Consider the following 24,964-nt stretch of genomic DNA (forward strand, 5'->3'; position numbering starts at 1 on the left):
TTTGTGTCCAATATATCATGCCACCAATGTGCTAGCTGTGACCCAAAATTTATGGTATTGTGCATCATGAACTCACGGTTTGGGCTGCTAGATGTACTAGCTTGTAGTGTTTTTGTCACTTTTCGACGAGGAAGTAAAATTACTGAGGGCATTGCTATGCTTGAGATTTGGTTGTTTGAGTTCTTCAAAATTAGGATGAAAGCTATAGAGAGTAAGAAATACTGAAACAAAAATGGTTAGAGGGACATGGATAAATTTGTTTTTATTTGATTTTGTTTTCCCTTAATATTGTTGATTTCTTATTGCACATTTCTATTGTAGTAGAAATGATTGTCATCTTCACCATTTCTTCAGATCGCGTTCAACACTAGTGAATGCAGAAATGGTGACCTAACCATAACCATTCCCCTGTGGAGGCCAGTAAAGCATATAGATGTTTCAGAATTCAATTCCCTGGCAGTCTCTACGTTTTAGAATTTTAGCCCGACAACTTGGTTTTCTACTGGGATGTAGAATGAAACCACAACACAACCCAGTTTTGCTTCCTATTTCCAGGCAGAGTTTGAGCCATGGTGTGTTCGGGTTTTGGTATATTAGTATATAGTCTACACCATCTACCACCTTTGGTGATGATTTTGACAAGACTCAAAAATTAGCAGACTGTAGTTAAAAAAAAACGTGTACTCCTTACCATTTCAAAAATTCTCAAAGAAACTGGGATATCAGTAACTTCTCAATTTTTATATCTCAAAACTTCAAATTTTTCATAATTTACAACCTGATACAAGAAGTAATAAGTTTATATGAAATTGTTAACCTTGCTTGCCTTACCATGTTTACCTTACTCTGAAATTTTCAATTGTTCAAATCCTTGTACCTCTGGGGTAATTTCTTCCCTTTTTTCGCAAGCACATAGGCACCATGATCAGTATTCAGTATTCAGTATTCAGTATACAGCTCTGAAGCTGGAGTCCAAGAGACCACCAATGTAGTGCCTGGGAGGAACATCCTTAGTAAACTCAATTGCCATGGATTAACTTATCCAATGATGATGTATCCAAAGCTCGAAACTCTCGGACAGCTTCATGCACAACAAGAGCAAGTTTCACTGCTGCATCGTTGCTCGGTGCCTACAATAATCCTTTATATATAAACAGCATATTTAACAATATTAATGGGTGCCTCAAAAAGTTAAGATTTTATCTACCTCAATGTTAAGTGGTAGAACAGGATCATGAAGTGAGAGTCGTAACAGAAACCAGCCACCAAAACCAGAAACTCTAACCTGTTCATGAGAGAAAACACAAGCTTGGTAAATATTCCTGTACAGGGAGGGGTATAGAAAAGATTGCCTTGCATAAACCTAAATACTTCGTACTTATTGGACATTAAAGATACAAAGTATAATGATTTGATTTGTGCATTGGAAAATACGGCTAAGTAAACATGTCAGCTAAAAAGAAACAAAGGAAGTAGTACATATAAAAAAGAAAGAAAAACAAATTAGAAATGAAAAGGATAAACTTGTAAAATCCAGGACCATAAGAACCTCCAAAATTTCCTAAGATCATCTGTATCAGATGACATCCAGACAGTACAGAGAAGAAAATAATTTTATATGATTCTTTCTGATCCACATTGTAAACTTACTTATAATGTTATATGTGGATACTGTGTAGGGACATTCAACATTGCATTAGAAGCCTAAAACAGCAATTAATTTGGGTCAAATAAAATAAACTGAATGACAATATGGATTGGAGGGAGTAGAAGGCTAGAAGCTATACTGGGAATATGTCTCAATAGTAGTTGATTAAGACAATCCAACCGTATCTATAAGAATACTAGTTGAGACTATTTATTTTTTTGTGAAGTTTAGCTTTCAAAAGACCGTTCCTGATTGCTTATATGAAAAAGTTATCCATGTGATTCTTTTACTATTTTATGGACAAAAACAAGCACTATGCTTGAAAAATAAAGACTATACACTATACATTGTTAATAGAATTTAGGAAAAATTGGCCGCAACAACACCAACTATGACAAAGGTGCGTGTAGCAGCACAACCTTTCGAGGGTGCACTCAACATCACAAACTATGCAATAGGGTGCACATAACAACATAAATGACATTGGCAAAATTTAGGTTTCTTCTGAAAGTGAAATCTTAAATATTTTTAATGCTTTTTTGTTTAAATATATTTTTGATTAATTCCAGTATTCCACTTAATTTTCCATCACATGTAATTAAGTAAACCATTAAATTGAATTGTTTCAAAAAGTTTTCGCCATTATTTTCTATTGTTTGTTTCTTCAATTACTTTTTTTTACATCTCATGTGATGATTGACTTAGTTTCCTCTACCATTATAATTAATTTTTTCCCTTTAAATTATTCTCTCTCAACCTCCACAATTTAAGTGTTGTACATCAAAAACAAGAAAATCAATTTGGCATATCCTAAAATCCAATTCTAAAATTATTTTTTGAATTAAGTATTTAAAATCATTTCTTGGGGTTTGGTATTAGAAAGTTACCTATGTATCTTGAAATCTTGTAGAATAAAGGTATTGAAATGATTTATTTATTTATTTATTTATCAATTTAGTATTTAACTTTTTTTTTTTTTAAACGGATTTAATATTTAACTAAATGGAAAGGGAAAGGAAACTAAGTCAATCATGTGAGATCGATATTAGAAAAAGTAGTTGGAGAAGCGAACAAAGGAAAATAATAGCACAATTTTTTTTTTTTGAAGGAATCCGCTTAATAAAATGGTGGAGGTTAAGAAATGCTTAAATGAAAAAAATAAATAGAAGGTAAGTCTAATTTAGTCATGTATGATGGAAAATCATATTAGTTTAAATAATATTTAAACAATTATATAAAATAATAAAGATTCCACTTTTTTTCCATGGAACCTTAGTTCATTAGTGTCATTTATGCTAATATGTACACCGAATTACATAGTTTGTGCTGTAGACTGCATCCTTAAAAGGTTGTGCTGCTACACGCACCTTTATCATAGTTGGTGTTGTTGCGGCCAATTTTTCCTAGAATTTATTCAAATTTATTTATATATCAATAGCAGCAAAGTGGATACTTAAGGATATTACATCCAGCATTTGTTCAATATATGCTACGTGAGCAATTTAATTCATTGTGTGAGCTATCCATGGATACAAGTAGTTTATTTTATTTTCAAACATACATTGCTGGAAACCAACTAGAGGTCTAGAGTGGCATACTAACATTGCTAAGGAAGAAATAGCATTTAATAGTTACGACTTAAAATGCCACCAGCACAGAAAGATTCAGAAAGAGATATAAGGTAAGCGAACTCTCATATGAGATTAAATTAAAGAAGTGAAAGCAGAAAAAAAAAAGTAATAAATAAATAAAAAAATAAAAAAAATAAATAAATAAAACCAGTACTTGATATGGAGCCTGTTTATGACTAAGATATCATTCATGTGGATGAAGCTATAGAAAACTTACGCCTTCATAGTTAACTGGGGCCTTTATGAGCTTAGGATCTGAATCCACTACATTTTCCAAGTGCTTCAGCACAGCCTCTCCATAGTCCCGAAAGGATCTGCCCATATATAATGTATTGATAATAGGTCATGACATGAAACCCAATTCAAAGTGAACAGATGCTAAGCAAGTCAAGGCACCATTGCTCACCCTCCTTTCAGATCTACATGATTCTGATCAATTTTCAATCTCAATTCAGTAGTAACAGCTGCTTCTTGCAGGCCTTCCACCAAATCAGTCAACACTTTGCTGCCACCTTTAATTCCTGATGCCCTGGCAGAAGCAAGCTTATTCAGGAGCTTAACCTGCAAAAGGCATACTTTACTTACAGAATAAACGAATCCAAACGAAAATTAAAAAGGGAAGGCAGTAGTAAGAGAAATTGGCTACCATGAGGTAAGCTCCATCATCAAGCCAGTGATTTTCTTTGAGGGCACCGTGGCCACTGGTCTCAATGGCCAAATGTGACTCTTCTCCAATAGAGTTCTATCAAGAAAGCACTATAAGTTGAGTATATATTTTTAATAGAAAAATGATGTTCCATATCTGATCCAATGCCACAAATGAGGAAAAAAAGGATTGAATTACATGGTTCAAGATCTATACCAACTGAAATGCGATTATTATAACTTGCAAAGAAAAGGAAATCAAAGTTCAAGCTCTAATATGTAACAAAAACATATGCAGTATATGCAAACCTTATGACAGGAATCAAGGAAACATAAGGTAAAAATAAAATTAAAAAAAAAAAAAAGAGGTCAACATAAAGGACAGGTGAAATGATAAAATAATATAGTACCATTTTCTATATATATTTGCTAGCATCTAAAAATCTATCGAATGATAAACATAAATTTTACCAGCCGAATAGCTTCATCGATTACGTTTCTATACCCTCTTTTGAATCTGTGATGCTTTCCTCCTATTCATACAGAATCAATAACAAGTCCTCAAAGTATATACCAATATAGAAAACCAGATCAAATCCAATGTGGAACATAAAGTTGATCGATTGTTGGACTTGAACTCACCAAGTTTCTTTTCAATAAATTGAGTAAGACCATCTGAAGTCACACTGTCGGTGACAATTGTTGTCCCTGGATGCTAATGTAGATATATTGTCGGAAAATAAATGAAGTTAGAAGTTCCTTCTACTAAACAATACACTCTGTATAAAACAGAAATTGGTAAGCGTACAAGCAGAAATTCTTACTTCTTCAAGGACTATTGCAGAAATTAGAGCAATCAAACGATTTCGATTGAGCTCGCTGCCAGTAGAATCTACAGCAGCAGACCTGTAAAAGGAAAATATTATAACTAAACACATTAAACTGCAAGAACATGTCATAAGAAAGCTATTACCTATCCACATCAGTATCGAAAATGATGCCCAAGTCTGCTTCGTTATCAAGAACTGCCTCAGTGATTGCTCTCATTGCAGCCTTATCTTCTGGGTTTGGTATATGATTAGGAAACATACCTAAAGCAAATAAAATTAGTCAGAAAAGCATCAGGAAGGGACAGGAAACTCGCTTGAACAAGTCATCAATACCATGAATTACCATCAGGCTCCAAGAATTGACTGCCTCTTGTGACAGCACCCAGAGGCTCAAGCACCTTGTCCTAGAAGTAATTCAAAAGAAGACCAAACCTTAACATTAGATATGAAAATCCAATTCATAGTAGATGTTGCAGAATCAACATACCACATTGACAAAAATATCTGCCATTATTACAGTTTAATACCCAGCCCGACTTTATTTCACAAGAAAAGGTCATCGATATTATTATAGAAAAACTGGCAAACAAAAAAGCTTTCACAACTAATTTTCCTATAATATTCTCCTTACTATGATAAATATTGGCAAAAATCATCATTGGGGCTCCAAGAAATTTTATCATAAGGTAATTCACTAAGAAACTCGTTTCTCATAATTTTTGGATAATTAAAATCTTCAAAATCTATGATATAAAGGTGTAACATGGTTTGTTTCGCCAATAATTTTCAATGATATCGAAAAAAGAAAATAATGTAATTCCAAAAGGTGCACCAGTGATCATCAGTACAAATTCAATAACTTAGCTGTTTGGGACACATCACATTGAAGAATAATAGCCCCTATGTAAGTATTGTTGTGAATGGTCTTTTTTAATACAAAAGTATGTTTTCCAATCCAAGTCTTAGATCTTAAAAATCTTATAATTGCATAAAGAAGATCTTAAAAATCTTATAATTGCATAAAGAAAGTGTTGTAGAGCCAAATCCTCCCTGAGACCTTAGCAGGATAGTATCCCATGTAGGATTGTTAACAGCATAGTAAAGGCCTTCTGAACCGTGTCAGAGTATCAGAGACTGTCTAATAAGGGAAGGATATAACAGAGCTACCTTCCAATACTGTATACCAAAGAGCTTCTTGTAATGGCAGGGAAAAGATTGAAGGCAAAGCATTGGTTAAGCGAATGGACCTCAGTCATCTCCAGTAAAAACGCTAATGGGAAAGGTTATTGAGCAGATGAGTATCAAGAAATCAGGGGCACCATGCCTTTTTCAAAATTCATTGTTAATTATCAAGATGAATCAAAACAACAACACCACACCCTTTAGATCTATCAAATTGATAGAGAGAAGTTAGAGAACTCTGCAGGTTATTGTATTGTGACATGAAGGGAAAAATCAAGCCTCATTTATAACCCATCTTAATATGGTAGACCATAAAAGCCTCGCAAAAATCATGAGCATTATCGTGAAGAAGAGAGCATATAATACAATAATATGAAGCGGGAATATTTTTCTCCAAGCACTGAGCTCGGCAATGATAGGTAATTGTATCCTCAGAAAAAATTCAAAAAAAATGAAGGAAAACAGTACAAGTATAAACAATAGAATATAGTTGATGTCACAAGTTAGTCTAACAAAAGAAGAGTACTTAAAACAAAGAATAGAAGTCATGTTGTTCCTAGATTTGACATTAAGATACAAGTAGAGAAGAAGACACACTTTCAAGTTCAATATAGACAGATAGATAAATGGATGTTTAGTCAAGAACGGATACCGCAAAACAAAAGAATACTTACAACAAAAAAGCCTCCAGCTCCATTGCCAGCATCAACAACTATATGAAAGCCCTCTAGAGGCTTCTCTGATACAAGGAAAAAAAAAAAGGAATGAGAATAAGCAAATTAAAGAAGAAACAGATGACAGCAGAAAATGACAACATTCATATCTTTGCTGGTCTTATATTAAATTTTCAAACATTTACAAAGCAGAAAAAGAAGTCCAAGGTTCTAACTAATAAGGAGATACTAAGAGAGCAGATATGAGCTCTTTTCACAACAAATAACCTAACAATAGATATGTCTACTCTCTACACTAAAATAGTTTCATTATAACACCCATAATTTGGAGTAAAATTGCCATGACCTACTTGATATATAAAAGGAAATGAAGAAATATTTTTAAGGAATTTTATCAAATGTGCTTAGTTTAATTAGTCGAAGATGCTGATGCTATTGTTGCTCGTCTAAATCTAAAAGTTAAGGCTTTAAAACTCTTGGTGGAAAGTGGAATAATTGGTTTTTCTCAACAAGAAAAAAAAAGGTCATAAAATACATCACTGTGGCTGTCTGTAATAAAAAGTAATTATTAATAAACAAAAATTTAAAAGGACAATTTTAGGTATACGATACTATCAGTTCGGTTCACGGGCATCATTCATGGTTTTATTAGTTATCGAGTACCTGACCTGATAGCATTATTGTTCGGGTACCTACCCATGTTCAGCCCTAGTTATTAAACCTGCATAAATAACTGATACACTCACATGCACGTGCGCACGCGCGCACACACACACACATATGAAAAATTTGAGACACAGAAGTTGCAAGATCACCTATATTTCCAGCTGCTTTGCGAACGGCATGCACAAGATCAGATGCATAGATAGCCATGTAATCTACACTTCTAACAGATGCAGAAGATGCTCCCTGTGAGTCTTGGAGACCATCATCAGTTACTTTGTTGTATATATCAGAAGCACGCTCCAGAATATCTTTGATGTCTGCTTTACCAAGACCTCCAGCATTGGTAAAAAATTTGAACCCATTTCTGTTGTAAGGAAGATGACTAGCTGATATGACAAGGCATTAGTTCAGTATGCAACTATAGTAACTGGAATTTAGGACAAGTTCTAAAAAGTGGATCAGTACTACTTTCAACTTGCCAAGTTCCAACACAATACCAGTGAAATTATTAATCATTAATGCCATTAACATACAAATGATTGACTACCTGTTATCATGATAGCTCCATCAACTGGACACCTGATCTCCTCATTTTCAGTGAGAGTGCTATTAAACATTGCAGGTGTGGAAGCTAGCCTGCATGTAGTATCTGAAGTTTGTTAAAAAGGCTCATTTCAAATCATTAAACAGAACCATAGTGTGCACATGAGAAATTTAAAAAGAGTATATTGCTAGGATCCATACATGGTTTTCAATTCAAGAAACAGGAATGGAAAAAAGATAGCTACCTATCTGATTACTTGGTCAATAAGGATAACATAATGTCTTTTTACAATGAGATCAAGATATTTTAAGACTTGATATGAATTTCCTCAATTATATGTGAACCATCATATTCATGGATTTAACTTATGTCCAAGAACTTTTAAATCTAAGTATACACCCTGAGAAACAAGCAATTGTTTAAAACAAACAAAAGTTGTGAGTCATCAATATTATAATTGAATGCTTCATTCCCACATCACCTAATTACGATACAGAGGAGTATAATAACTTCTCAATAGTTTTTTATTTATAAAGACAAGATATCAAAATGATTAATTTGTTTCATACGGGGAAAAAGATTAAGGCTTCGTTTGGTTGAACGAAAGACATGTTTAACTGAAAACAACTTTTTATGGAATTGGTTTTCCAAGGGAAGATTCAAGCGAATATTAGTATTCCTTTGTTTGGTTTCTTTAAGGAAAAGATAGAGATAGGTGAGAAGGCAATTTAGTCTAGCATAAACAAATATTGTAATGAAAGCAAAATAAGATGAATAGAGATAGCTTACCCAAAGTGCAAAACATTGACACCAGAACTCATCAGGCCTCGAGACACAGCATCCTAACAATAGAATGTCAACCATTTATTATCAGCTAAACAGTGCATATGGAAGGCTGAAATTGCTCTACAATTTTGTGGAGAGGAAGCCATACTTCATAACATGGGATACAGCATTTAGTACAGGATTACAGGGTTTGAAAGGAAAATTCAACATAATACAATGCAGCAGAAAGCAACTCAGAAAAATAATATCGTTAAAGAACAGTTTATCATCATTGCTTAAAAAAAAACATACTTCCTCCGTTTCTTATTAGTTGACACATTTGATTTTGGCACACACTTTAAGAAAGGATGGGAAAGAAAGACAAAAGACTAAAAAACACCCACCCTCTACCCATTACCCACTCACTGTACCCAGTACACACATCAGTCTCCTCCATGAATTAATACCGCCACCACCGCTGCAACTACCACCTACACCACAACTACAAAATCATCATCACCACAACACCACTACCGCCTAAAATCGCTACCGGAAAATTTTCACCCCCACTCCATGTTTAACAATCATTGAATTAGAGAAAAAAAAAATCCAAATTATACACCAAATAAGTAACCAAATAATTTATAATGTCTGAGAATAACTAATTTTATACAAAAAATTTGAGGTAAAAGACCAGTCAAACATCAATGAGGCCCATGAGGGGAAAGGATGCCGCCGACCGTGGAGGAGAAAAAAAAAATTGGATTGGCAATGAGGGAGGTTGAAGGCGTTGGGAAGGACCAACAGGAAACGGCCGACGGTGAGGAAGGATAGAGAATGTAAACGAGGGAGGTGCTTGAAATTGGGGTGAATGGGTGATGGAGGTAGTTGTTTGGGAGGAGAGAGAAAATAATTGGGGTTCCCATAGTTGTATGTGTGACAGAGGAGAGAGAAAAAACAAAGTGGGTTTGTGTAGAGGAAGGGAGAAGAGAGAATGAGTGAGGGTGATTTTGACAATGTATCATACAAAACTTTCCCAAAATAGAAACGTGTCAACTAAAAAAAAACATCCCAAAAAGGAATATGTGTCAACTAATAAAAACGGAGGTAGTATTTTTTTTTTTTTTTTTGGTGGGGGGAGGGGGGGGGGGGGGGGAGGAATAAAATGTCAAAGATAACACACAGGAAACTTATCATTTGAAATCTTAACTGACAAAGATAAGCACATATGTCAGTCACATTAAATTTCTTAAGCAAAAGATGCATCAAAATTTCATTTTTCTGAACAAGAAAGCTGTATCAAATTAAAATTCAGCTAAAAACTCTGAGGGCCTGAATAGGCTGCATTAAAGTGGCAACTAATGATAAAACGAAGGCATGGAATGTTACTACTTCACATTTGTGTTTTATGTTCAGATGCAACTTTATCTGTCAACCATTAATTTTGAATGCACATACTCTGGTAGAGTATGGAGTAGTGCTCTTCAGCTTTAAATAGACCATTACACTTTAATCAAAAGGCTGAAGGAGAAAAATGGGAAAAATAGGGTAAAAAGGGGGACAATACAAAAAAAATGTGAGAAAAAATCCTAAATATAAGAAAACCTTGTGAAAGATATTGGGACGGGAATTTCACACTTTGGGATCTCCTAGGGGTCCCATGGGGTCAAGGAGAGCTCGTTTTTGGAATTTTGGGGCTTGTATTGAATTGGGCATGGGAAATTATGGTACGGTGGTGGTACATGGGTTATTTGTTTTGGTGATGAGGGGCATTGAATACAAGCTTGTGTTTATAAACCATTATTTTATTTATAAAATTTAATATTAATTTATGTAATTTATTTGATAAAATAGGGAAAAACAAGTGTAATAATTTCCATCCATACTGATTTACCAACCATAAAGTTCCATAATATCCCTTTTTGGATTCTTTCACAAAGACTTTACTATGAACAATGGTAAACAACCAAAATCAACAAAGGTGGGTGGGTGTAATAACCTAGTGATGTATTATCGACACCTTACTAGGAACCGGATGCCTAGTTGGTGATTATAAGATTTATAACTATCTGTTGCAGCTATTGATTACCACTATAACAAATAATCGAGATAGTCATATTATTGAACCAAATATCATTATTAAGACAGTTTAAACCTATTGGCAGGATGGTTATGGATCCAAACCAACTTTTATATCCCCATGAAACAATCCTCCCCCACCCCCCCCACCTAAACACACACACACACACATCCGATTAATAAAGTTTTCCTAAACTGTTTGACAGCATGGATTAAAGCCTTCAATTGTAGAGAATTTTTTACTTTTCAGGGCAAAAAGGAAGGAGGACAAAGTGCTTCTCATGGACCCCCCATGAAACCCCTGGAGGCCACTTATGTGGTTTGAGTTGCCTACTTTGACTCTTAGCTATCAGTTTAGCCACTTAAGGACACGTCTTCCATTATAAACTCCATACACCCTATGCTTTTATGTGATCAACTAGTGGGCATATGGTTCCAAACAACATATTTTGACATTAGGATGCATCCCCCGCCATCACTTGAATTTCTACACTGGCTCTCAATATCTCTGACATTTTGTCTAATTTTGTAGATTATAGCCTTCAAATTTAGTCTACGCACAGCAATCATCTAGGTGCAAAGAACCTCAAAAGGCCTATATGGTGTCTGGAGCCACCTAATTCATGTCTTGGCCCATGACTTTGCACCCCTTATAATCAAGTCTTAAGATGTCTTAAACTCTTAACCACACCTTGCCTTGCCTTGCCTCTTGCTCATTCCTTGGCTTGGCTCTAGTTGATGTCATGCCTCTACAAAAATGCCCCTAAGGCAAGGTGTTTTTCTGCTTTATCCTAGTGCTTGTGCTTTTGGCACATACCCTATGCTCAAGGAGGCCCCCATGTAGTTAGACTTGGCCCACACACTTAGTAATTGTTTTAGCAACCAAGGCACAATCCTACACTTGTTTAGACAAATATAACTGTTTATACAAATAAGGTGGAGGATGAATCGCATAAACATAGGTTTGAATCTTAGTGGATAACGAAGCAAACTCACTACCTATGCGCCACTAGCTTTACAACCAAATGTGATGACCAACTTTGTGAATCAACAATTCCTCTCATACTAGGTTGATTTACCATTGAGACACTGGTTGGGTAACAAGATTTAAACCAAGCTAACGTACCCTATTGGTGGGTGAAAAATTCAACAACTAGTGAATTTGGCTTCACAATAATAGGAAGAGATGACATCGATGGATCATAGACAACATCGCTATAGTAGTATAGTGGTAAATTTCTAGACACCTCTAGCTTTTAATTCAAAAGATCTAAAGGATGAGACCACATGTTCTCGGTTCCCTTTGGCATTGTAATTCTTATCTAGTAGGACACAATAAAAAAATTAGAACAGTAAAAGTGCCCTTAATGAGCCTTTTTCTGCTAGTATGTCAACATTTCTCGACTAGTCATTATTAAGGAGGCTTTTGGAGCATAGCTTCACATTCAAGATGATCTTTCGATAAACAATTCAGAGACCAATCATAAAATTTAACAATGTTGTCAGGAAAAGAGAGTTTCTCGTAAACTTTGACACTCGTTATTATCAAACATACTCAGCAAACTCTTGATACGCATGTGCTGTATCATAATCAAAGACTCCAGATCAATAGAGAGACGAGTAGTCAAAACACATTTTGCAAGATTTTCAGCATCTTATCAAACCAAACAATTGCTTAATTGTTCTTATGAGATTTAAAGAAGGTAGTTACAATATATTTATTTAAAATCCAGTAATTAACCTGAAGCATTGAGGCTGAAATTCGAGAATCATGACCAATGGAAACACTCATGGGTGTAGAAGCATCAACTTTCTTTTTATCAGAAAGCCATGCAGCAAATGCAGCAGCTATTGCCTCTGATACTGGTTCTGTAAGTGTAACAGGTTCGCCATCAACACCAGCAACAGCAACCCCTCGGATATCACTGTATCAAAAACGAAAACACAAGTACAGCACCAAAATTTTAGTTATAAGGAATAATTACATAGTCCCCACTCCAGCAGTAAAATCAAACACATTAGTAAAACAAATGCTGCCATTTTTATAAACAAAAGATGAGTAATGGTTGTTGATCAGCAAACCATAAGTTGGCCATTAGTTAAAATGCACCTTTCAAATTAGTTTATACTTTAACCAAAACTAATCCAAGTGACAAAATCTACAAAATATATCTCCAGCCTCCAAAGCATGATAACCCAATTCCCTGAAGCAATATGACAGCAATCTTCACAATATTTGATACTTTGATCTTCTACAAACAACCATTTATCTTTCTGGTCCTTGTCTTTTGTTTTTCCATTATGCTGATAAAAGAAAGAAGCGCAGGCAGTACAAGATACAGAATTTTTGCACTCAGCCAATTCTGTTTACTAGGATAGGAAAGTTATTTGCCAACAAAATGATTACAAAATGCTTTACTTTATCCACATTTACTATAATAGTGGCAGATCATGTGCAAATGAGTTTCTTAAACTTCATTGGTCTAATATATCCAGCACAATCAACAATGATCTTTGTCTTTAAAGCTTATACTAGTGTTGAAAAAGTAGTAGTTCCAAATTGCATTATATTGACAAAGAAAAAATTGGACCAGCTGATACAGATTACTAAAAGTTAAGACAAGCTGTCCTCCTAGCAACAAGAACAGTTTAGAACTTACCCCAGTATCTTTGAATTTCCCAAACTAACTGCTAAAAGCCCCCGCTCCCAAAGCCGACAAAAAAATGCTAGATAAGTTATTCTATCCTAAAGCATTTTACTAGTTAGCAGAGGTTAGCACAATCCCCCAGAAAACACGAGCATCCTGCACTTATAAGGGCTAGAGAATCGCCAGAAAAAGCTGTAGTACACCACATCTTTTTCAATCTTCCAAAGCCCAGAAATCAAAGTGGCATCAATTCAAAATCACATGAGATAAACTCCAACACTCCAGACGGACAGAAAAAGGCCACCACTAATTACTAGGCAGGCATGGGCCTTTATTGGTTCCCGAGGCCCGAATTCAGAAATATGGAGGGAAAACTTCAGGAGGTCGTGACTTTGCTCCAAGGTTCCAATCTGGCCGATTTTATTTTATTTTTTCAAATTGGGTGTCCCAACGAGATCTATGCGATGCAAACCCCTTTGCCCAAGTAAAATTTTGAAAAAAGGCTTCTTAATGGGGAATTGGAATTTCGCCATCTCCATTCCAGAGGAAAGAGGTATAACTGTAAATTCATCTATTTTAATTACGGATACTTATGTAATTGGCCGTCTCCCTAATAAAGGATACTTATGTAATTGTAGCCATCTCCCAAAAATGTAAACATAACACTGTTAAAGTCTACAGCATGCACCGATGTTGCGCTCTTTTGTATAAGATTGCAGATGTAATTAGTATGTTGAATAAGACTGCTACAACCTATTAGCTATTATTGTTTCTCTTCAATACTTAGTCTTTACCAAAAATTAGTGTTTGCACTGCTTATATTAATCCTCAAATAATTAAAGATAGACTACTACATTATTGAATAAGCTAATAACAAATTAAGCTAGCATTCAACAATATGCCATATTGCTACGGTATATCTATACTCATTATAATGCCAATATTTAACTTCTGATACTTTTTTCTAACCTCTACTACAGTTCCACAACTTAACAATATCTCATTAAGTCTCAATATCCCAATACTTCTATATCTATAAACATAAACGATCAAGATATGAAAGAAAAACCAACACATTTAAAAATTATTAAAAATAAATAAATAAATAATAAAAAATAATAATAAAAAAAAAAAAAAAAAAAAAAAAAAAAAAACACATCAAGCACTACCTCCCAAAATTGTGAATTTGCAACCAGTCTGTAGGTATGAAATCGGATAGAGTAATATTAAGGGTGACATTGTAATTTGGTGTAAAATCCTAATTGTTTATTATAAATATGTATAGTGCCAGGGCTAAAATCTTTAAGTTTCTTGCTTAGAACTAATTGTTAAATCTGGTTTCATCAGGGTGTGAAGTATGACATCAAGGTGTGATACCGTGATAAATGAAAGGATTTTGGACATGAAAAAGTTAAGTTCTGGTGTAGCAACATAAATATCAATCATTTCTGAATTTTGATCAAAAACTGACTATAAAAAAATGTACTTAAAGAAGAAAAAATAAACTCAAGGGTCCAAACAAGCTACCAGTTAAGCATATGAAAGTTTTCTATTTCAAAGTTGTTCACCTTCAAATATAAAAACAAGGAACCATACACCTCAAATTTGCAAAGCCACAAATATAAATAAATCACATCATTTAAGAAGTTGAAAAGTATAATATTTTTTAACTGGATTTCAAGTAGACTGATAAGTCGGAAGAATACAGCCCAAATGATGCATAATGTTCTCTTACCTGCCATTTTGAAGTTTAAGAAAGTCACTCTTTTCTAGGGATCGAACTGCTGTGGAAGATGAAGCAGCTGCAAGAGCATAACAAAATGTGAATCTAGATGAAGTGTGAGTAATTTTAGTCTTCAAAAGTAAGAAAGCAGCCAAAAAAAATTAGAAAAAAAATAAATTGGTAATATAATGGAACAAGTCAAACAATAACAAGAAAAAACCCAAAAAAACTAAAAAGATTGCCAGAGCGCTACGGTCGCACTAGATAGCAATCTTGGTAATGAGAGTCTAGAACAGACCATTGCAGCAAATACTTCCTCGACTAACAAAATTGTTCTGATACATTGACAAAGTGCGCAACTGCATGGCCAATATACCATTCCATGCTGACTTCCTTCCCTTTAATGGAAGGAAGTTGCGCAAGTTTGAAGTAAAAGAGTCTCTGCTGCATTGGCTGTGGAATTGTCTATTTTGTTGGCAGTGGTGTGCTACAGAAACATTTTGAAAAATCTTCCCTGACACCGCTGCATGAAAATTTACAATGCGTATCAGAATTAGAACTCTAAACCTTTGATAATGACTGTGGCAGGTTCTTTGTTTTCTAAGTTCTTCTTAAATAGGTATATTTTATGAACTTGACATGCCTTGTGGGACTTTGCCTATTATCAGATTGAACCAGAGAAGGTTATAATACAACAGTATGAATCCAGTAGAAATGTAGATTTAACAGTTGATTGCTACAAACAAGAAAATTCCCACAAGAATCAAGTGTTCCAGATTATACGTTAAAGGTGCCAATTCCGTTAACACCGAAATCAGTAACCACAGTGAATTAATTCCATTTCTATGCAGTCAAAGTGCAGAGAAATTAATTATAAGTGATTTTAATTTCTGTCTATTATCCTCCTTGTTTTGTTCTCCTCATTATAGCTTAACCATCACAAGCATACTTTTGTTTTTTTTATTATACAATACGGCAGCAGATAATATAATTACACTCTTATGAGTCCCATCTGACTATACTATAAAAACATCCGCAAGCACAATGCGATTCCTACACTCGGGTGTAAGTCGTGTAACCGTTTAATTTTACACCCTCTCATATCTACAATCACAGCTGCACGATACATCCAAAACTAGCTCATTTGAAGCAAATCAATGACAAAATTAATACTAACAAAATTAATACTAACCCATCAACATTAACAACACAACTCCCCTTATAAGCAATTAGCTTGGATTTAAAACACGGTTATAATTTAATCTACTCGGCATTGTCGCCTTGTCGGAGCATTTTTTCCAATTATTTTTTACATCATATATCCTCAATAAGAACATAATTCAACCATCACAAAAATGTAAGCTATGATTCCACAATGTTAAAATGACAAACACACAATTTGCAATAGCAATAATACTAATATATACACTATAACAGCACCATTGCAAGAGTATTTGACAGTAATTTCAAACTTGTATCATTAGAAGCAATAAAATCCAAAAAAAAATTAAAAAAAAAAATCAGTAAAATCACCTGCCATGGTAGTGGGAATCTATCGAATGTTGAGAAGATAGGAAATGATAATCACGAAACTAATTCTGAAGATTAATTCTTCGCTTAGTTGAATTTATTAAGGTTTTCTATCGCAATCGATTAAAAATTTGATGAGATGAGGAAGAAGAGAAGGTGGTGGAAGAAAGTGGAGAAAAGAGGAGAGAGAATATTGAGGAGTTGGTGGAGCTTTCTGCGTAAAGTGCACAAATGCGATATCTAAATTATCAATTACGAGTAGGAATTGACCAAATGGTTAAGACCGAGGCGTCGTAAGTTCACTTTATTTTTACAAGTTTTATCTGATTTCATCTGATATAATATAGTCTAATTGTCTAATTTGATCAAAATTTACGTTAATTTATTAAAAAAAGTATTATGTATAATATATCAAGTGAGGTCTTATTAGATTTGTAGTAATTGTAATTTTTATAAAAAAATTTCGCAAATAGAATCATAAAGGAGGGTAGCATAACTTATTTTTTGAAAATAAATAAAAAAAAAAAAATGTGCTTCGGGCTCACTGACTGTCCACAGCCTCACACCATATTTATAACTAATCTTATATGCACCTGAATCATACACAACCACTGCTATAACTCTGATATATTATCTTCTTTATAGCTTTTCAAACATGTTGAAGATTACACCTTCTCTTGCATTCTACAAGTATATTTTTTAATTTAGTTAGGTCTTGTATGATATTATATGAAAATAATTGTTCCTTTTTTTTTTTTTTTTTTTTTTTTTGAAGAAATTCCTGATTGTTCCTTTACGTGAGTAATTTTATTAGTAGTATTAAATTTAACACCGAAATAATTTAAATATGCGGATTAACAAGTAATATTAATGAATTTATATTTAGTCAAAAAAGAGGTAAAGTCAAATTGAGGCATTTATATTTAAACATGCGGATTAACAAGTAGAAACCATATTCTAATGGATTTAACTTATACTTGTAGTTGGTATATCATATTAGGCAAAAGCTAATAAGCGTCCCCGGGGCGTTAAATAAGAGAATTAAAAGTGGAAATATTAGAGTAAAATTAACATTAATTACACCGAACGACACGTGATTTTGTCATGCATTCCTAACTTAATATCATTTCAACCAATATAATTATTCCTTATCTAACGCCCCGCAGCGCTCGTTAGCAAAATCCATCATATTATCAATGGTATATTGAAGTGTAGTTCTATGATTTGCACCATAGACGGCAAAAATCTTAGTTTATTAAAACCAACCTTGCACAGTATTAAAGCTACTACAAATCAATTGCATTAAAAAAACTAGTATCGAGTAACATCCATAGAGATAACTAAAGGATCCCGCACACGAGAAAATTCTACAATCACAATCAGCCAAACTAGAAGTAATATATCATCAATCAATCAATCAAAGCCTTAATCTCATAAGTAGGATCGGCTACATGAACAAAATTTGATTATTCCGTGTGGAGAAGTAATATATCATCCATTACACAAAATAAGATAAAGTCTAGAAGCGTTCTAAGCCTTCATATTTGTTACAACTTATGAGGATCAATAGCTTAAGACAATTTCTCACCCGAGTTGCTTATGAAATCCATTGAGTCTCCCACATTTCATAAACAAAATTATCCATGCTTGAGTGGAAGGAGTCGGCCTCTCCTCAACATACTTACCATTCAACTTACTATAAGAATCAAAGGAACCACAACCACATCATCACGAGTGACCTTGGTAGCATCACATACCTCTTCCCATTCATCTTCTCTACATCCAAAGCAATAAAGAAATCTTTTACCTGAGTAAGTTGTTTTGAGACCATTATATGTTCTAATTTTTTGTAGGTTAAACAACAGAAAAAGTGTATTAGCTGAGTATCCTATCATGGAGCATTTCATGCCTTTAACTTGCTTCTACTGATAGACCACTACTTGACTGCAAGTTACACAAGTCTGCTTAGGCAATTCCTACTTAATACACACCTATAAGGCAGTAGCAATATCTAATTAAATCGAGAGTAGGTAGGCAGCCTGCAAGCCACGAAGTGAGAGCAGCTGCAAATTATACCCAAACAGACATCAATGTTATTGACATCAAGGTCAAGAGTTTAGCATTTTACAACTTGGCTCCATACCAAAAAAAAAGTCTCATGGAGACAGTTATATGATTTAATGATAATATCAAAGATTTAATTCATGAAAAAATTAATTCTCCCTTGAAAGAAGAAAGTTGCCAGGATTGCAACTAGCAATCTACCCCATATGCATTTAACATAATTTTCAAACACATTTAGAAGATTAGCCTCAAGGAAATAACAGCATAATTTACTTCGTTTTCAATATCTTCAACCTCAACTTAAGCTAAATTATCGTATCCTGTGTTCTCAGAAATTTTATGCAAATTAACATCTAAATTCATATTACCACAACAAATTTCAAATCAGCAAAAACAGGAGAAACAGAGTCGTTACCCATATTATGATCCATCTTCTCAACCTGTCAATGAACTAATTCCATCATCTCTATCTGGCTGGGATATCCATTAAGGCAGAATATTCCACCAATTCAACAGCAAGCCATACTCAAAATCATATGTCACAGCTCCCTCACAATCATAAGAGAATCAATTTGCACAATAGTCACTTGGGACAAATAACAATCCCAAGATAAACTCTGCAATCAATAGAACTATATAGTATCTATATGGTACCAAGGACCAACATTGATTTTAAGCCTTCAAAAGCCTACTTATAATGACTGAGGTGCTGCTACAGTGCTACCAGAAACTCTAAGACATAGATAAGGAAATAAAACAGAATTGGTCAAAAAATCATTATGCACAAGAAGACACCGTACCACAGCCTTCCATGTTTTCCCTTTCTCAAAACTACTAAATTAGTTCTGCTACTACACAGAGTTTCAATATTAGCAGGAAGCCAAAGGTGTTGCCACTAGAAAAAAGAACAGAAGCAGTCTAGGCTTTGCAAGTTGATTATTGCCATTGTCTGCAGTTTCAAGACTTGCTAACCTGACTATCATAGATTGAATTGCATTTGAATAGCACAAAAGCATAAAGAAGAAAACTACTCTTTCTTGTAACATCACAGCACTGTAACTAGTGCAAAGTTTTTCGCTATAAGTTATAATACTAGTAGTAGGGAAAAGAGAGCAGTGAATGAGAGATATGTACCTCGTCTTAATTATAAATCGACACCAACTTCCACCAAGAAATGTCCATCACTCCATCACAGTCCATAGAACATAGTAATCATTTACTGTTAAAATATAGAACCTATTTACATAGGTAATGATCTCAAAGGTTTTGCATAAAGGGGATACATATGGGAAAAACCAAATACAAAGAATTCCTTAAGTCCAAACCTTTATGAACAAAAATCTCTAAGTAAGCCATCACAATTGACATGTGTTGAATTTTAACACCATTTACAAACTCTACGTAAACTAACTTTGTGATTTATAGTTATGTGGGGTCTTGTTATAACCATCTCAATGTTTGTCTTTATAATATCAACTTTTTAAAAAATTTATTAGTTGATAGTTAGAGATATTAATCATTGAAATTGTACGTTGGCAAACGTGAAAGAAGAAACAGTCAACTTAAAAAGAAAGAAGGTAGTATAAAAATATGGAGATTAAATTTAACTTCTACTCATTGCAAAGCAACTAAAATATGGCATTGCAAACCTTCGCAATTACAATGGTTTACAACCTTTCCTGGTTCATTCCCAACAGGTATGAAGGCCACTCAGGACAAGGAAATGATATTGCAAGAATATTAATAACGAAGTTAACATTGCCTGATACCTTATGCACTGACTAACATCAAGCAGCATTCGAACCTGTAGAACTCTTTAAGATTGGCTTTTGCATCTTCCTACATTGAGTGACTCCACTGTAGAACCTGTCAGTTGAGCATAAACTTCATGGAGTTCCTCAAATGGCAGAACAAACCTTTTCAAGAACACAGACTCGGACAAGGAAATAGCAGAAGAAAGAAGATAATCCTTCCTTAAAAGCCCTTTCTCCTTCAAAATCTGTAAGACTCGATGTCTTGGCAATAATCTCTTCTCCATGCTACATATGAATAATTGAGTCTGCATTGCTAAATAATTGGGCTTGTAACCCATTTGGTTCATCAGATAGCCTAGTCTTTCCTTGATCCTGGCCTCTGAACTAGTGAAACACATAGGATTTCGCCGGATCAATTTCATGATATCAGACAGAGTCCATCCAAAGCTCATAAATATTTTGCATTTATCCTCAATATTCTTCTCACTACGAACATTCAGCAAAGTGACGCCATACAAGAACATTGAAGAGTTTGGAGGAATCCCTAACTTTAGTTCAACCATAATTAAGGTATCTCGAAGCAAATCAGTTTTCACTATAAAAGAATTAGGCTGCCGAAGAATGTGTTTCTGGATTGTGTCACTAGAAATGCCACAATACTTTTGCAATAGTTCAACATTGGGAATCAAATAATTAGTATTGTAGTGAAAGTTCCGACCTGATTTCTTGAGAATTCTAACAACATTCTCATCACTACCCAAAACATTCTTAAGAGCATGAATTACAGGACCCAATCTTTGGCGCAATATCCTAGGATTTCTCACAATAGTTTGAACTACATCAGATTTAGACATACCCAGGTCATTAAGAAGCTGAATTTTGGGTTTAAAGGTTTTATGAACCCTAGAAACTAAAAACCGGGGTTCACAAATAAGGATTTTCTGAATATGAGATTGCTGAAACCCAAGTTGTTTAAAGAATTGAATAACAGAATCAACATTTTCAAAGAAATTGAATTCAGCAGCCTTGTTGGTCCCTCCCGCTTTCCATGATTTAGTGAACTTAGCGGAAATGGAGAGAGATTGATGATTGGAGAAACCCAGATTATCAACTAAGAAATTAGCTAATGAGGTAGAGAATGAACAAGAAGAAGAAGAAGAAGAAGAAGAAGAAGAAGAAGAAGAAGAAGAAGAAGGGTTACCTTGGTTGGTTAGAGAAGTTGATGTTGAGTACAACAATGGAAGGCGCAAGTAGAGGCTTCGGACGCCATAATAGCAGCTCCCAAGCTTCAACATTGGCAATCTTTTGCTTGGGCAGCCTCTCAAATTCTACTCCGTAGTGTGTTTCTCCTCCATTTATGGGAGCCCTATTCATCCGATGATAAAATTTGTTTATCTAATGGCATTTTTGTAAATATATCAACAAATGATACAGTCAGCATGACATTTTCGTAAATAAGTGAATAACTTTTATTAATATGCGTGTTTCATAAATGTTGACTTATTTATGAAAATGTCATGCTAAGTGAGATTTTTTATTTACGAAAATGTCATTAGATAAATAAAATATCAAGATAAACTTGTATTTTCTCCTCCATTTATAGTTTTATACCACTGCACTTAAAAAAGAAAAAAATTAATATTGTAATGACTTCAGAAAATTTATCAATTGTTAAAGAAAAAGAGTTATACTGTAATTTGTACACTGTATAATTTTTTTTTTTTTTTTGAAAGACTGTAATTTGTATTTTTTTTTTTTAAGACTGTAATTTGTATGATTACCAACTAAACAATAAGTCTGTTTACTTTACCTTAAGAAAATAAGTATTTACTAAAAATATTTCAATTCAATAAAAATCAATAATTTTAAATATGAAATATACCTTAAAATTAGTAAAAATAATTTCAGTTCGACAAAAATAATTTCAGTTCAGTAAAATCTATTTCAGTTTAGTAAAAATAATTTAAGTGTAGCAAAAATAATTTTAGTTCGGTAAAAATAAGGTGAACTGAACTAAATAGGGCCTTATTTTTACCGAATTGGAATTATTTTTACTGAATTGAAATTGTTTTTGTTGAACTAAAATTATTTTTACTAAATATTATTGTTTTAAGATGAAGTGAACTGGGCCTTAAACGGGTAATCATAAACAATATATTTTACTTTTAAAATAGAACAATTTGTTTTTAAGAATAATAAGGCCTTGTTTACTTCACCTTAAAAAAATAATATTCAGTAAAAATAATTTCAATTCAATAAAATTAATTTTAATTCTGTAAAAATAAGTTCAGTTCAGCAAAAATAATATCAGTTCAGTAAAAATAATTTCAGTTTAGTGAAAATCAGTAAACTTACAGAAAAATATAATAGAAAATCAGTAAAATAATTTCAGTTATGTAAAAATAATTTCAGTTCAACAAAAATAATTTCAATTCAATAAAAATAATTTCAGTTTAGCAAAATTAAGGTGAAGTGAACGGGGCCTAATAACAAAACAACTTTTTTGTAATAATTAACAAATTTTTCTAATAACTAAGTATAAGTTCAAACACAAAAGTTTACCAACTACAAACACTCTAACCTCAAACAAAATTTAGCATAATGCATCATTACCCAATGAGTGGCTCAAATATAGTTTAGCCTAGAAATAGATTAGAGAAAATTAATACTCTCTCTGTCCATAATTTTTTGCCCCATTTGACTTTTTACAGTCTTCAAGACGCGTCTTATAATGTATATATATATCTTCATTTTCATACATGTAAAAATTAGAAAAACGTGATATCAATAAACTATACAATGAGACAAATCTAACAAGATATCACATGATTATATTATCTCTTATACATTAACGGTAATTTATGGTCAAAATTTTTAAAATTTGACTCAAAAAATAACAATGGCGCAAAAATAAAGGGACAAAGGGAGTACATATCATAGCAAACCTCGAAGGTTATAAGGCCACATATTTGCCCATTATTCAGAATATTAAGAACTCTATCAATCACATAATTGCGTTATGTGGCACTCTTCATAATATATACGTCATGTCACAATACCACATCACTATCCAAAGTATATGCGCCACGTAAGCTTGCCATTTTTCATTTAACAAAATAAAATATGCTTTAGGCTAGTTTCGAACCTAGAACCTCCAATATATAAAGGTAATACACTTACCAATAAAATATGCTTTTGGCAAATAAATCAACAAATTCAGTCATTATCATTGTAGGACCCGCTTTTATTGAAAAAGTTGTTAATTTATTTACAAAAATGCCATGTGATAAACAAATTTTGTGTATCTCAGAGATTAACTTGTATTTACCCTTCATTTATTAAGTAAATTAGAGGTAATATGATTTATTTATTTTCGCAAGACTAGAATATAAATACATATATGAGGTAAAAAACAAAAAGCGACAATCGAGACAACGCTTGAACTACATACTATATACAAATAGTTGAACATAATTATCAAATTAAAGAAATACACAAACTAACAATCCGGGGCTTAAAGGAACGGTGCCACGTAGCACTCTTCATAGTATATATGTTATGTCACAATGCTACGTCACTATCCAAAGTATATAAGTATATGCGCCACGTAAAGGTGGGCACGGGTCGTGCCGGCACGCGGGCGGCACGGGCCCGGCACGACGCCGGCACGGCCTGGCACGGCCACTAGCACGGCACGGCACGGCGGCCCATCAGTGGGCTGTGGGTCGTGCCGTGAACACAAAGTTCGGAAAAATGGCACGGCGGGCGGCTCAGTACCCGGCATGTGGGCAGGCACGCCGGCACGGCACGACGGTACGGCACGGCACGGCCCGTGCCTAGCCGTTGGAAGTAGCCGTTTTCCAACAGCTATAAAACGGCTATAAAACGACCATTTTTCCCACCTAAAATCCCTATAAATACCTCATTTCTTCCTCCAAAATTTTCACAATTCATCAACTCATCTCTTCTCTCTTATTCTCTAATTTTCTTATTCTCTAATTCCTACAATCTTACTCTCTTTCTCTTTTGTGCAAAGAAAAAAAAAATTCCTACTCTCTTATAAATTTTACATTTTTACTTTTATTAGTCTACTACCAAAATTATAAAAAAATAAAAATAAAAAAAAAATTCTTATATTTACACTCGGGAAATTATAAATTCGGGATCGGAAAATTATAAATTTGGGAAAGCAATTGAAGCGTCATTGTAAGATCTAACTCAACTTTATTTTAATTTGTTATTGTTATTATTATTATTATTATTGTTGTTGTTGTTGTTGTTGTTGTTGTTGTTGTTGTAGTTATTGTGTTATTGTAGTTATTGTTTTCTTGGAAGTTGGAACAACTTAATTATATAAAAACTACTTTCTATTTTTATTGTGGATAATTTTGATTGTTAGTGAAATCTGTCTAAGGCGGGACTTGGGCTCTGGACAACGTCGTTCCTAACCTCTCCTACCTGGGATCTCATTGACCTAAGTAATCTACTATTATTATAATTATTTTTGAAAACTTAAGTTATATAAAAACTACTTACTAATTCTTATTGCTATCGTTATTATTGTTGTCAATTGTTATTATT

General features: G+C 33.7%; 2 protein-coding genes across 3 annotated transcripts; both read right to left on the bottom strand.

The window, feature by feature from the left end:
- Positions 1-693: 693 nt before the first annotated feature.
- Positions 694-16,818, bottom strand: LOC145572656 (uncharacterized). Of its 2 annotated transcripts, XM_081631616.1 has the most exons (18): positions 16,569-16,818; positions 15,334-15,558; positions 15,048-15,114; positions 12,406-12,589; positions 8,610-8,662; positions 7,824-7,912; positions 7,426-7,662; positions 6,611-6,675; positions 5,098-5,158; positions 4,898-5,015; positions 4,749-4,830; positions 4,567-4,639; positions 4,396-4,457; positions 3,926-4,021; positions 3,686-3,840; positions 3,497-3,593; positions 1,208-1,285; positions 694-1,130 (listed from the first exon to the last, which is right to left on the bottom strand). In XM_081631616.1, exons 1-18 carry the CDS (start codon positions 16,573-16,575, stop codon positions 1,020-1,022), a joined length of 1,860 nt encoding a protein of 619 aa, XP_081487742.1. In that variant the 5' UTR covers positions 16,576-16,818; the 3' UTR covers positions 694-1,019. The 2 variants fall into 2 exon arrangements, with proteins under 2 accessions (XP_081487742.1, XP_081487743.1); XM_081631617.1 differs by lacking the exon at positions 15,334-15,558.
- A 3,428-nt stretch (positions 16,819-20,246) lies between these two features.
- Positions 20,247-21,705, bottom strand: LOC145572657 (transcription termination factor MTEF18, mitochondrial-like). Its single transcript, XM_081631618.1, has one exon. The coding sequence runs from the start codon at positions 21,676-21,678 to the stop codon at positions 20,446-20,448; it is 1,233 nt and encodes a 410-aa protein (XP_081487744.1). The 5' UTR covers positions 21,679-21,705; the 3' UTR covers positions 20,247-20,445.
- Between the last annotated feature and the right edge of the window lie 3,259 nt (positions 21,706-24,964).

The sequence above is a fragment of the Chenopodium album genome, chromosome 12 (assembly GCF_948465745.1).
Source record: "Chenopodium album chromosome 12, dcCheAlbu1.1, whole genome shotgun sequence".
NCBI lineage: Eukaryota > Viridiplantae > Streptophyta > Magnoliopsida > Caryophyllales > Amaranthaceae > Chenopodium > Chenopodium album.

Bases quoted from the DNA above. Each gene is read 5' to 3' on its own strand.
- LOC145572656 (XM_081631616.1), bottom strand. The intron at 4,022-4,395 runs GTAAAATTTATG...CTTTCTTGATAG, and splicing joins TCGATGAAGCTATTCGGCTG to AACTCTATTGGAGAAGAGTC. The intron at 1,131-1,207 runs GTAGATAAAATC...GGATTATTGTAG, and splicing joins TTCTACCACTTAACATTGAG to GCACCGAGCAACGATGCAGC.
- LOC145572657 (XM_081631618.1), bottom strand. From the start codon at position 21,678: ATGTTGAAGCTTGGGAGCTGCTATTATGGCGTCCGAAGCCTCTACTTG.